Source organism: Bufo bufo, chromosome 7 (genome assembly GCF_905171765.1).
Source record: "Bufo bufo chromosome 7, aBufBuf1.1, whole genome shotgun sequence".
Taxonomy (NCBI): domain Eukaryota; kingdom Metazoa; phylum Chordata; class Amphibia; order Anura; family Bufonidae; genus Bufo; species Bufo bufo.
The window spans coordinates 222436719-222450412 of record NC_053395.1 but is presented as its reverse complement, the minus strand read 5'-3'; the positions used below and the strand labels follow the sequence as shown (position 1 = coordinate 222450412).

Below are 13694 nucleotides of genomic sequence, written 5' to 3'. Positions count from 1 at the left end.
TATATGGCCGTGATTTACTCTATGGCGGAATATTGCACTGGATGCGACTTATAATGGAGGCATGAGTAACGGGAGGAGAAATCGTGGCCATTCTTCATGCAGCTGACAGCTCCCGTACATCTCTATGCTTCCTGCAATCGTTACTAATCAGATTCCCTTATTTAAAGGAAGGCGCGGTCCGGGAATTCAGACGCAGCCTCCGGCACTCCAGCTGTTGTAAAACTATAACAACTCCCAGCATCCTTCATTCTCTTCTATGGGATTTCTGAGAACAGCTGAGCAGGCAGGCATGCTGGGAGTTATAGTTGCACAACAGCCGGCGTGCCGAAGGCTGCTGAATCCTGCTCTAAAGCAATAGGACTGCGCAGCTGCTGGCTGTCAGGGCATGATGGGAGTTGTAGTTTTGCAACAGCTGGAAAGCCACAGTAAATTCAATGGGAGAATGTGCAATAAGAAACTAGAGGGGTCTGAGGGGGTCCTCTTCACGGGGGCCCCTCACTTTAGGGCTCATGCACATGAATGTATTTTTGGTCCGCTTCCGATCCACATTTTGACTGTATGTCCGTTCCGCGGCACCCGCCAAAAAAGTAAATAAAACATGTCCTATTCTCGTTCGTATAACAGACAAGGATAGGACCGTTCTATTAGGGCCGGACGGACATCCTGTTCTGCAAAATGCGGAATGCACACGGCCGGTAGCCATGATTTGCGGATCCGCAATCTGCGGCCATGTGCATGAGCCCTAAGCCAGAGCAGTTAGCTGCGAACAGGTCCCTCTGGCAGGCTGGGCTCATCCTCTATTATGTGGTCGACCATTCATTTGAAGGGCGGTGCTGCACGGGAAACGTATGGCCGGCTGCAGCTTCCCTCCGCTGATGGCCGGGCTGGTTTCTATCTGCCCCCATCTAAGTGCCCCCACAACTACCCCCAAATCCTTGTTTTTAGCATGCTTTCCCAACTGGTAGTAAAACCTAAAAGCCCATGGGTGTTTGGCACTAATAATGCGGGCACTAAAAACACCTGTCAGAAAGCAGCCAAAGGGTCATTTTTTTGACCCAAAAAAAATCGTAAAAAACGTGAGTGTTTTTGTAGTTTTGCATTTTTTTTTTTAGGGGGGGAGGGTGCTAAGGAACTTGCGACTATTCCCCTTTTTTTTTTTTTATGTGGACGTGTGATTAAATGTTGTCACACGGCCGGTTTTACGCTGTGTCCGCTAGTTACTAGGGCCTAATAATTACATTTATTAACATTCACATATTTTTTAATGACATTTACAAGTACATGTATTTTTAATGGATTTTTTTTTGCAAAGCTAGTATTTTATTTAGCATAAAGTATGTGACCCCTCCCCCATCTTTATAAAGCAGTATGGGAAAAAATATGGCTAAAAAAAAATGCACACACTACACACACTGAATGTGGATTTTTTTGCAAAAAAAATCTAAAATCAAAAACTGTTGAGGTCTATGGCAGAAAAACAGCAGACCCAGAAAATGCTGCAATTTGAAATACACGCCATTAACACAAAAACAGCACTACAAAACCGTACCTGTGTGTCCTGCCTTTAATGTTTCCGTAGACCTTCATGTAACATCTGGAGCTGGCATTTTTTGACTAAAAAACTAGGCAAAAAGCAACAGCAAAAAAACAAACAAAAATGCCACAAATGCGCAAAAAAAACAGCAATGTATGTGTAAACCCACTGTATAGCGGCTGTTTTCCTGCATTGTACTGTTAAATCAATTTGGAAACTGCGCTAGTTTGTGTTAAAACCGCGTGGCCTCACCGCGATGCTGGAAGAGAAATGCATTAAAAGGAAGGTACAAGACTTTGCAAAATCCATTTTCTGCTTTGCCCAGACAAGTTAATTTGCTAATTAATCCAAATCTTCTGCATCAGCTGCATAAAGTATGGATGAGATCACAACACCAACCCTAGGGCGATCGGTTAGCGGTGGTAAAAGTAAACAAGAGGACGGTATTCAGCAGGTTTGATGCAATTATCGTATCAAAATCCAACACTGCTGCACATGTTGCCATCGCTATGACATCACATATGTACATACGACCCCATAGCAGTACATTAGGTGTAATAAAGCGGTGCCTTTTCACTCGGCGTACGCCTCAGGCCTCATGCACACGACCGTATGTATTTTGCGGTCTGCCAAAAAAAACGAATCCCCAGAAAACACGGATGACGTTCGTGTGCATTCCGTATTTTGCGGAACAGAACAGCTGGACCCTAATAGAACAGTCCTATCCTTGTCCGTAATGTTTTATTTTTTTGCGGAACGGAAATACGGACATACGGAAACGGAATGCACACGGAGTACCTTCCCTTTTTTTTGCGGACCCATTGAAATGAATGGTTCCGTATACAGTCCGCAAATAAACCGGAACGGACACGGAATGAAAATACGTTCGTGTGCATGAGGCCCCATAGTGCTGCATGTGACTGATGTGGCATTTTTTACATTTACTCTATTACTATTTATTTGTGGAGTCCAGTTCTGTATGACTGGACGACCGCGCTCCCTCCGCCACCGCCTTTTACTTTTAATTAAATTACGCTAGAAAACTGCAGCAATAAATCTTCCCCAAAGCGTCTGTGACTCAGAGACCTGCAGATCTCGCTCTCTTTTATACTTCTCCCCAGGATTTAGTTAAGGAATACCAAATGTGCACTGTGCCTATACAGCTTAAAATAACACTGCCATACTTTCCCAAAATATTACTGCCACACAGGGCCAGAATAATACCAAAATAAGATGCTATAATAACACTGCCATACTTTCCGAAAATAATACTGCCACACAGGGCCAGAATAATACCAAAATAAGATGCTATAATAACACTGCCATACTTTCCCAAAATAATACTGCCACACAGGGCCAGAATAATACCAAAATAAGATGCTATAATAACACTGCCATACTTTCCCAAAATAATACTGCCACACAGGGCCAGAATAATACCAAAATAAGATGCTATAATAACGCTGCCATACTTTCCCAAAATAATACTGCCACACAGGGCCAGAATAATACCAAAATAAGATGCTATAATAACGCTGCCATACTTTCCCAAAATAATACTGCCACACAGGGCCAGAATAATACCAAAATAAGATGCTATAATAACACTGCCATACTTTCCGAAAATAATACTGCCACACAGGGCCAGAATAATAGCAAAATAAGATGCTATAATAACGCTGCCATACTTTCCCAAAATATTACTGCCATACAGTGCCAGAATAATACCAAAATAAGATGCTTTAATAACGCTGCCATACTTTCCCAAAATAATACTGCCACACAGGGCCAGAATAATACCAAAATAAGATGCTATAATAACGCTGCCATACTTTCCCAAAATAATACTGCCATACAGTGCCAGACTAATACCAAAATAAGATGCTATAATAATGCTGCCATACTTTCCAAAATAATACTGCCATACAGTGCCAGACTAATACCAAAAAAGGATGCTATCATAATGCTGCCATACTTCCAAAAATAATACTGTCATACAGCACCTAAATAAGATGCCATAATAAGACTGACATACAAAAATAACACCGCCATACAGTGCCAAAATAATAGCAAAATAAAATGCTATAATAATATTGCCATATTTTCCAGAAATAATACTGCCATAATGTGTCCAATCATGACTGATGTAAAGTACCCATATAGTAGTGCATTATAGTGTACACGTACTACCACTGTGCACTACACATAGAACTGTATCATACATCACGCAAATAATATTCAGACATAGGCCGTTGTGTGTTTTGCGGTCTGCTAATTGCGGATCCACAAAACACGGATGGCGTCCGTGTGCGTTCCGCAATTTGCAGAACGGCACGGACAGCCTTTAATATAACTGCCTATTCTTGTCCGCAAAACGGACAAGAATAGGACAGGTTATGCTTTTTTTGCGGACCACGGAACGGAGCAACGGATCTTTTGTGGCCCCATTGAAGTGGGTGGGTCCGCATCCAAGCCGCAAAACCTGCGGCTCGGATGCGGACCAAAACAACGGTCGTGTGCATGAGACCATACGGAGAGATATTATTATACGCCGGTCTTAATCTATATCCCGCTGGTGTCAGATGTGGCGCAATTAGTAAGAGGCATACACCTCTTCATAATGGTGGCGCACCTGTGACGGTCGGTGCGCCAAAATAGAAATCTACAGCAGCGAGGGATCTAGTGTAGATTACCGTTATATGCCAGTTTCCTGGCGTGGATTATAATGAATGTGCCATGCCGGCTACGGCTGCCCCTGCACCATCCAATCCGTGCCCAGATTTTGGAAGCGTGGACTCCAAACACCCAAAAAGTCATAAAGAAGTCACAAAATTATGTGCAGGCGTGACATGCGATACATTTTATGACTTTTGACCACAGTTTTGTGGCTTACAGGGGTTGAAAAATGCCCCCCACAGTGCATACAGTATGAAAATAATACCACCATATAGTGTCCAAATAATAACAACCCAGAGAACCCAAATAGTACTGTAGTGTGTCCAAATAAGACTGGTCCCATAAAGTTACCAAATAGTACTGCCATACAGTGCTTAAATAACCGTCCTGCACAACATCTAGCTAATATTAACATACACTACACCAATGCTACTGTATTGTGTTCAAATAATACTGCCACAAAGTGCCCAGATACTGGTTCCAATATAATACTGCCATACAGTGATCAAGTTACTGTGATACATAATATCTAACTAATATCAACATACAGCACACCAATGATACCACCATGTAGTGCCGCCATATACTGTCCTAATATCACTGTAAAATTTCCAATATCCAAATTATATCAACAGGAAGTACCAGAATAATATCACCATACAGCGTCCGAATATTACCGCAATATACTACCCATAAAAGAGCCTGGGTTCTCAAGTCTCTTGGTGCCAATGCTGCAGGGATTTGTATTTGGCCCCTGCCAGGCGATGTGGGCCCCATGGGGACATTTCTTTCCCCATCCCTGATTCCATGTGTACTATGAGGCGGCAGATATTTTAGGTGACGGTTTGGCACTGCCTGTTCCTTCACCAGGGCGGCCACAATCCATTTATTTCTCTCTGCAACTATTTTTAAAGCTGCAGATATGGCGCCTTACATTATGCAAATGGTCCCAGAAAGTATTGATCTCCTGTGCGGAGAAATGAATGATGGTCGATAGCACTCAGGTCAGATCCTGGAGAGTGCCGAGACTACTACTCCCCCCATCCGGCTGACACGTTAGAGGAGGCTGATGATAATACTCCGCTACCGGCTGCTGCCATATAATGTACTGATCGTGTGTCATCACTAACCAGATATACAGCCCGACACCCACATGTAGTGTCCTGTGGTTCTATGAGACTGTATCACACATGAGAAGCTTAGATACACCAGTTCAGCAGACAGTATCACACATGACTGGTTTAGATACAGTGGCTCAGCAGACAGTATCACACATTACTGGCTTAGATACAGTGGCTCAGCAGACAGTATCACATATGACTGGTTTAGATACAGTGGCTCAGCAGACAGTATCACATATGACTTGCTTAGATACAGTGGCTCAGCAGACAGTATCACACATTACTGGTTTAGATACAGCAGCTCAGCAAACAGTATCACACATTACTGGCTTAGATACAGTGACTTAGCAGACAGTATAACACATTACTGGCTTAGATACAGTGGCTCAGCAGACAGTATCACACAACATAGGATTAATTAAAGAGTAATGTCATGGAGTATTTTACTGTTACATTATCATCCAGGATCAGGACCCTGGACAATGGTGGGGCAGCGCCTTATGATGCCTCATAGACCGGCCATGTGCACACCGCATCACAGAGGCGGACCTGTTCACTTGAATGGTTCTGAACTCGGAAGGTGCAGAATGGAGGCACGGAACCCCAGGGAAGCACTACGGAGCACTAACCTGGGGTCTCTCTCCGTGCCTCGCACCGCAAAAAAATAGAACGTAAGCCCTAATACCCATCTCAGCTGATGTTCTCCAGTATCTGAGGATTGTATGTGAGGTTTTGCAGCAGCTGAGACGTGTATTATGATGTTCTGCAGCAGCTGAGGTGTCTATTATGATGTTCTGCAGCAGCTGAGGTGTGTATTATGAGGTTCTGCAGCAGCTGAGGTGTGTATTAGGAGGTTCTGCAGCAGCTGAGGTGTGTATTATGAGGTTCTGCAGCAGCTAAAGCATGTTTTATGATGTTCTGCAGCAGCTGAGACGTGTATTATTACGTTCTGCAGCAGCTGAGGTGTGTATTATGAGGTTCTGCAGCAGCTAAAGCATGTATTATGATGTTCTGCAGCAGCTGAGACATGGATTATGATGTTCTGCAGCAGCTGGGACGTATATTATGATGTTCTGCAGCAGCTGAGGTGTGTATTATGAGGTTTTGCAGCAGCTGAGGTGTGTATTATGAAGTTCTGCAGCAGCTGAGGTGTGTATTAGGAGGTTCTGCAGCAGCTGAGGTGTATTATGAGGTTCTGCAGCAGCTGAGATGTGTATTAGGAGGTTCTGCAGCAGCTGACGTGTGTGTTAGGAAGTTCTGCAGCAGCTGAGGTGTGTATTATCAGGTTCTGCAGCAGCTGAGGTGTGTATTATTAGGTTCTGCAGCAGCTGAGGTGTGTATTATTAGGTTCTGCAGCAGCTGAGGTGTGTATTATCAGGTTCTGCAGCAGCTGAGGTGTGTATTATTAGGTTCTGCAGCAGCTGAGGTGTGTATTATCAGGTTCTGCAGCAGCTGAGGTGTGTATTATCAGGTTCTGCAGCAGCTGAGGTGTGTATTATCAGGTTCTGCAGCAGCTGAGGTGTGTATTATTAGGTTCTGCAGCAGCTGAGGTGTATTAGGAGGTTCTGCAGCAGCTGAGGTGTATTAGGAGGTTCTGCAGCAGCTGAGTTGTGTATTAGGAGGTTCTGCAGCAGCTGAGGTGTGTATTATGAGGTTCTGCAGCAGGTGAGGTGTTATTATGAGGTTCTGCAGCAGCTGAGGTGTGTATTATGAGGTTCTGCAGCAGGTGAGGTGTTATTATGAGGTTCTGCAGCAGCTGAGGTGGTTGGCACAGGAGAAGGAAGTTCCTGCAATAGTGATCCGTAGACCATTCCTGCAGTAGAGATAAGCAGTGCCGCCGCTCGTCTCTGTGGTCAGCGTCACAGTGATAGGTATGATATATATAATGGTTCAGCGCCCGCTGCCATCCTCCTGGGGCTCGTGTGGTGGGAGATGGCTCCGTCACAGTGTGTGCAGCTACTTGAGTGTTTTCACATCTTGTGAGGCTGAAACTGGAGCCGCCTTTCCATGGACTTCTATGTTACTGTGTAACCCTGTAAGAGCGCGGCGCGGCCGTCACTCATCGGGTCGGGGTACCCTCCTCCGTGCAGCTCCCAGCAGGATGTGACTTTTCCGCGCTGAACATGTTGCTCTCCTTCCCCAGGAAGACACGCTCTACCAAGACCCATCCTAATTAAATGCGAGACAAAGGCGGACGCCATGCAGAAAGCTCATTAGCCTCCGCGTGTTGGATACATGATCCAGACGGAGTCCTGAAACCTGGGAAGAAGCCAGCTCCCCGTCTGTCAGGTCAGTGTGTGCCGCGTCCCACAGACACCGGGGCCACTAAACCTGCAGCTTCTAATAGGAGGAGCCGACCATATCAGTCACATACGATGGAAACGTCTCCGCAGGGTCTCAGCACTGGAAATATAAGGACAGATGTCACCTGACATGTATGTTTTAGTAACTACTTGCATTCCCCGTGTAATAACAATTCTGTAGCATCTATTGCTATGGCTCAATGTTGTGTCATTCCTCTATTATTCCTTCTAGAAGTTATGAATGAAATTCAAGCCATTTGCAATGAAGGTCCAGAACTGTCCTATCCAATCAGTGCTGCGAGGGGCAGACGGTGCAGGGACACCCCCCTCTGGACCTTCATTCATAACTTTTAGCAGGAATAATAAAGTAATGGCTTCAGAATTGTTATTACAAGGGCAATGCTAAGTAGTTACTAAAACAGACAGGTCAGGAGAGGGGAGAGGTCTTCTTTAAAACACATTGTGGTGATCATAGAGGACAGGGAGGCGTCAACAGGGAGTAAGACGTAACCAGGATTGGTAATGATACGACCCGTAGAAGATCAGAGAGTAATTCTGGAAATGTAACCGAGGTCTGAGGTAAGAGCAGAGCATTGCACCCTGACTGGCACTGAACACGGGGGCATTGTGACTGGCACTATACATGGGGACACTCTGGCACTGTACACGGGGGTATTGTGACTGGCACTATACATGGGGACACTCTGGCACTGTACACAGGGGCATTGTGACTGGCACTATACATGGGGACACTCTGACACTGAACACAGGGTTATTGTGACTAGCACTGTACATGGGGACACGCTGGCACTGTACAAAGGGGCATTGTGACTGGCACTATACATGGGGGCATTGTGACTGGCACTATACATGGGGACACTCTGGCACTGTACACAGGGGCATTGTGACTGGCAGTATACATGGGGACACTGGCACTGTACATGGGGGCATTGTGATTGGCACTATACATGGGGACACTGGCACTGTACATGGGGGCATTGTGACTGGCACTATACATGGGGACACTCTGGCACTGAACATGGGGGCATTGTGACTGGCACTATACATGGGGACACTCTGGCACTGAACATGGGGGCATTGTGACTGGCACTATACATGGGGACACTCTGGCACTGTACACAGGGGCATTGTGACTGGCACTATACATGGGGACACTCTGGCACTGTACATGGGGGCATTGTGATTGGCACTATACATGGGGACACTGGCACTGTAAATGGGGGCATTGTGACTGGCACTATACATGGGGACACTCTGGCACTGTACACAGGGGCATTGTGACTGGCACTATACATGGGGACACTGGCACTGTACATGGGGGCATTGTGACTGGCACTATACATGAGGACACTGGCACTGTACACGGGGGCATTGTGACTGGCACTATACATGGGGACACTGGCACTGTACACGGGGGTATTGTGACTGGCACTATACATGGGGACACTGGCACTGTATACGGGGGTATTGTGACTGACACTATACATGGGGACACTGGCACTGTACATGGGGGCATTGTGACTGGCACTATACATAGGGACACTCTGGCACTGTACACAGGGGCATTGTGACTGGCAATATACATGGGGACACTGGCACTGTACATGGGGGCATTGTGACTGGCACTATACATGAGGACACTGGCACTGTACACGGGGGCATTGTGACTGGCACTATACATGTGGACACTGGCACTGTACATGGGGGCATTGTGACTGGCACTATACATGGGGACAACCTGGCACTGTACACAGGGGCATTGTGACTGGCACTATACATGGGGACACTCTGGCACTGTACATGGGGGTATTGTGACTGACAGTATACATGGGGACACTGGCACTGTACATGGGGGCATTGTGATTGGCACTATACATGGGGACATGGGCACTGTACATGGGGGCATTGTGACTGGCTCTATACATGGGGACACTCTGGCACTGTACACAGGGGCATTGTGACTGGCACTATACATGGGGACACTGGCACTGTACATGGGGGCATTGTGACTGGCACTATACATGAGGACACTGGCACTGTACACGGGGCATTGTGACTGGCACTATACATGGGGACACTGGCACTGTACATGGGGGCATTGTGACTAGCACTATACATGGGGACACTCTGGCACTGTACACAGGGGCATTGTGACTGGCACTATACATGGGGACACTTTGGCACTGTACATGGGGGTATTGTGACTGGCAGTATACATGGGGACACTGGCACTGTACATGGGGGCATTGTGATTGGCACTATACATGGGGACACTGGCACTGTAAATGGGGGCATTGTGACTGGCACTATACATGGGGACACTCTGGCACTGTACACAGGGGCATTGTGACTGGCACTATACATGGGGACACTGGCACTGTACATGGGGGCATTGTGACTGGCACTATACATGAGGACACTGGCACTGTACACGGGGGCATTGTGACTGGCACTATACATGGGGACACTGGCACTGTACACGGGGGTATTGTGACTGGCACTATACATGGGGACACTGGCACTGTACACGGGGGTATTGTGACTGACACTATACATGGGGACACTGGCACTGTACATGGGGGCATTGTGACTGGCACTATACATGGGGACACTCTGGCACTGTACACAGGGGCATTGTGACTGGCAATATACATGGGGACACTGGCACTGTACATGGGGGCATTGTGACTGGCACTATACATGAGGACACTGGCACTGTACACGGGGGCATTGTGACTGGCACTATACATGTGGACACTGGCACTGTACATGGGGGCATTGTGATTGGCAATATACATGGGGACACTGGCACTGTACATGGGGGCATTGTGACTGGCACTATACATGGGGACACTCTGACACTGAACACAGGGTTATTGTGACTAGCACTGTACATGGGGACACGCTGGCACTGTACAAAGGGGCATTGTGACTGGCACTATACATGGGGGCATTGTGACTGGCACTATACATGGGGACACTCTGGCACTGTACACGGGGGCATTGTGACTGGCAGTATACATGGGGACACTGGCACTGTACATGGGGGCATTGTGATTGGCACTATACATGGGGACACTGGCACTGTACATGGGGGCATTGTGACTGGCACTATACATGGGGACACTCTGGCACTGAACATGGAGGCATTGTGACTGGCACTATACATGGGGACACTCTGGCACTGAACATGGGGGCATTGTGACTGGCACTATACATGGGGACACTCTGGCACTGTACACAGGGGCATTGTGACTGGCACTATACATGGGGACACTCTGGCACTGTACATGGGGGCATTGTGATTGGCACTATACATGGGGACACTGGCACTGTACATGGGGGCATTGTGACTAGCACTATACATGGGGACACTCTGGCACTGTACACAGGGGCATTGTGACTGGCACTATACATGGGGACACTTTGGCACTGTACATGGGGGTATTGTGACTGGCAGTATACATGGGGACACTGGCACTGTACATGGGGGCATTGTGATTGGCACTATACATGGGGACACTGGCACTGTAAATGGGGGCATTGTGACTGGCACTATACATGGGGACACTCTGGCACTGTACACAGGGGCATTGTGACTGGCACTATACATGGGGACACTGGCACTGTACATGGGGGCATTGTGACTGGCACTATACATGGGGACACTGGCACTGTACACGGGGGTATTGTGACTGGCACTATACATGAGGACACTGGCACTGTACACGGGGGCATTGTGACTGGCACTATACATGGGGACACTGGCACTGTACACGGGGGTATTGTGACTGGCACTATACATGGGGACACTGGCACTGTATACGGGGGTATTGTGACTGACACTATACATGGGGACACTGGCACTGTACATGGGGGCATTGTGACTGGCACTATACATAGGGACACTCTGGCACTGTACACAGGGGCATTGTGACTGGCAATATACATGGGGACACTGGCACTGTACATGGGGGCATTGTGACTGGCACTATACATGAGGACACTGGCACTGTACACAGGGGCATTGTGACTGGCACTATACATGTGGACACTGGCACTGTACATGGGGGCATTGTGACTGGCACTATACATGGGGACAACCTGGCACTGTACACAGGGGCATTGTGACTGGCACTATACATGGGGACACTCTGGCACTGTACATGGGGGTATTGTGACTGACAGTATACATGGGGACACTGGCACTGTACATGGGGGCATTGTGATTGGCACTATACATGGGGACACGGGCACTGTACATGGGGGCATTGTGACTGGCTCTATACATGGGGACACTCTGGCACTGTACACAGGGGCATTGTGACTGGCACTATACATGGGGACACTGGCACTGTACATGGGGGCATTGTGACTGGCACTATACATGAGGACACTGGCACTGTACACGGGGCATTGTGACTGGCACTATACATGGGGACACTGGCACTGTACACGGGGGTATTGTGACTGGCACTATACATGGGGACACTCTGGCACTGTACACAGGGGCATTGTGACTGGCACTATACATGGGGACACTGGCACTGTACATGGGGGCATTGTGACTGGCACTATACATGAGGACACTGGCACTGTACACGGGGGCATTGTGACTGGCACTATACATGGGGAAACTGGCACTGTACACGGGGGTATTGTGACTGGCACTATAGATGGGGACACTGGCACTGTACACAGGGGCATTGTGACTGGCACTATACATGGGGACACTCTGGCACTGTACACAGGGGCATTGTGACTGGCACTATACATGAGGACACTGGCACTGTACACGGGGGCATTGTGACTGGCACTATACATGAGGACACTGGCACTGTACACGGGGGCATTGTGACTGGCACTATACATGGGGACACTGGCACTGTACACGGGGTATTGTGACTGGCACTATACATGGGGACACTGGCACTGTACACGGGGGTATTGTGACTGGCACTATACATAGGGGCACTGGCACTGTACACGGGGGTATTGTGACTGGCACTGTACACGGGGGCACTGGCACTGTACACGGGGGTATTGTGACTGGCACTATACATGGGGACACTGGCACTGTACATGGGGGCATTGTGACTAGCAGTATACATGGGGACACTCTGACACTGTACACAGGGGTATTGTGACTGGCACTATACATGGGGACACTGGCACTGTACATGGGGGCATTGTGATTGGCACTATACATGGGGACACTGGCACTGTACATGGGGGCATTGTGACTGGCACTATACATGGGGACACTCTGGCACTGTACACGGGGGTATTGTGACTGGCACTATACATGGGGACACTGGCACTGTACATGGGGGCATTGTGACTGGCAGTATACATGGGGACACTGGCACTGTACATAGGTGCATTGTGACTGGCACTATACATGGGGGCATTGTGACTGGCACTGTACACGGGGGTATTGTGACTGGCACTATACATGGGGACACTGGCACTGTAACACGGGGGTATTGTGACTGGCACTATACATGGGGACACTGGCACTGTACATAGGTGCATTGTGACTGGCACTATACATGGGGACACTGGCACTGTACACGGGGGTATTGTGACTGGCACTATACATGGGGACACTGGCACTGTACATAGGTGCATTGTGACTGGCACTATACATGGGGAAACTGTGTAGAACTGTTCATGGGAGCGGTCCAGCACTATAGATAGAGGTACCCTTGCTCCCATTATAGGGTAGACTGGCTGGTACCGTTCAGTGGGCACTCTGGCTGGCACTATTAGGGTACATGCACACGGTCAGGATGCAAATCTGTGCGGTCAATCTGCATCAATTGGTGCGGATTTTACTAAGTAAATGAAGAAGGTCAAAATCCGTGTAGAAAAAAATCTGCATCGTGTGCATTTAGCCTTAATTATCCTTTGCGGCCGCATACACTGTTGGATCTTTGTAACTTCCCTGTCATTGGATTCCAGATGCCGGGAGAGCTGAGGGTATAACGGATACGCGATGACCTCTCCGCGCTCCGCCCGTAAGTACCAGGACAGCGG

General features: G+C 47.9%; 1 protein-coding gene across 6 annotated transcripts in view; it reads left to right on the top strand.

The window, feature by feature from the left end:
- The window catches only part of PLCD4 (phospholipase C delta 4), a 66435-nt gene that overhangs the window by 3250 nt on the left and 49491 nt on the right, over positions 1 to 13694 (top strand). For 5 of the 6 annotated variants that reach the window (XM_040441270.1, XM_040441268.1, XM_040441269.1 and 2 more), the window contains exons 2-3: positions 7475 to 7620; positions 13620 to 13675. In XM_040441270.1, the coding sequence (XP_040297204.1) occupies positions 13654 to 13675 (22 nt within the window). In that variant the 5' untranslated portion in view covers positions 7475 to 7620; positions 13620 to 13653. Of the gene's footprint in view, positions 1 to 7181; positions 7203 to 7474; positions 7621 to 13619; positions 13676 to 13694 lie in introns of those variants that run through there. The other variant, XM_040441267.1, reaches the window with a different exon arrangement.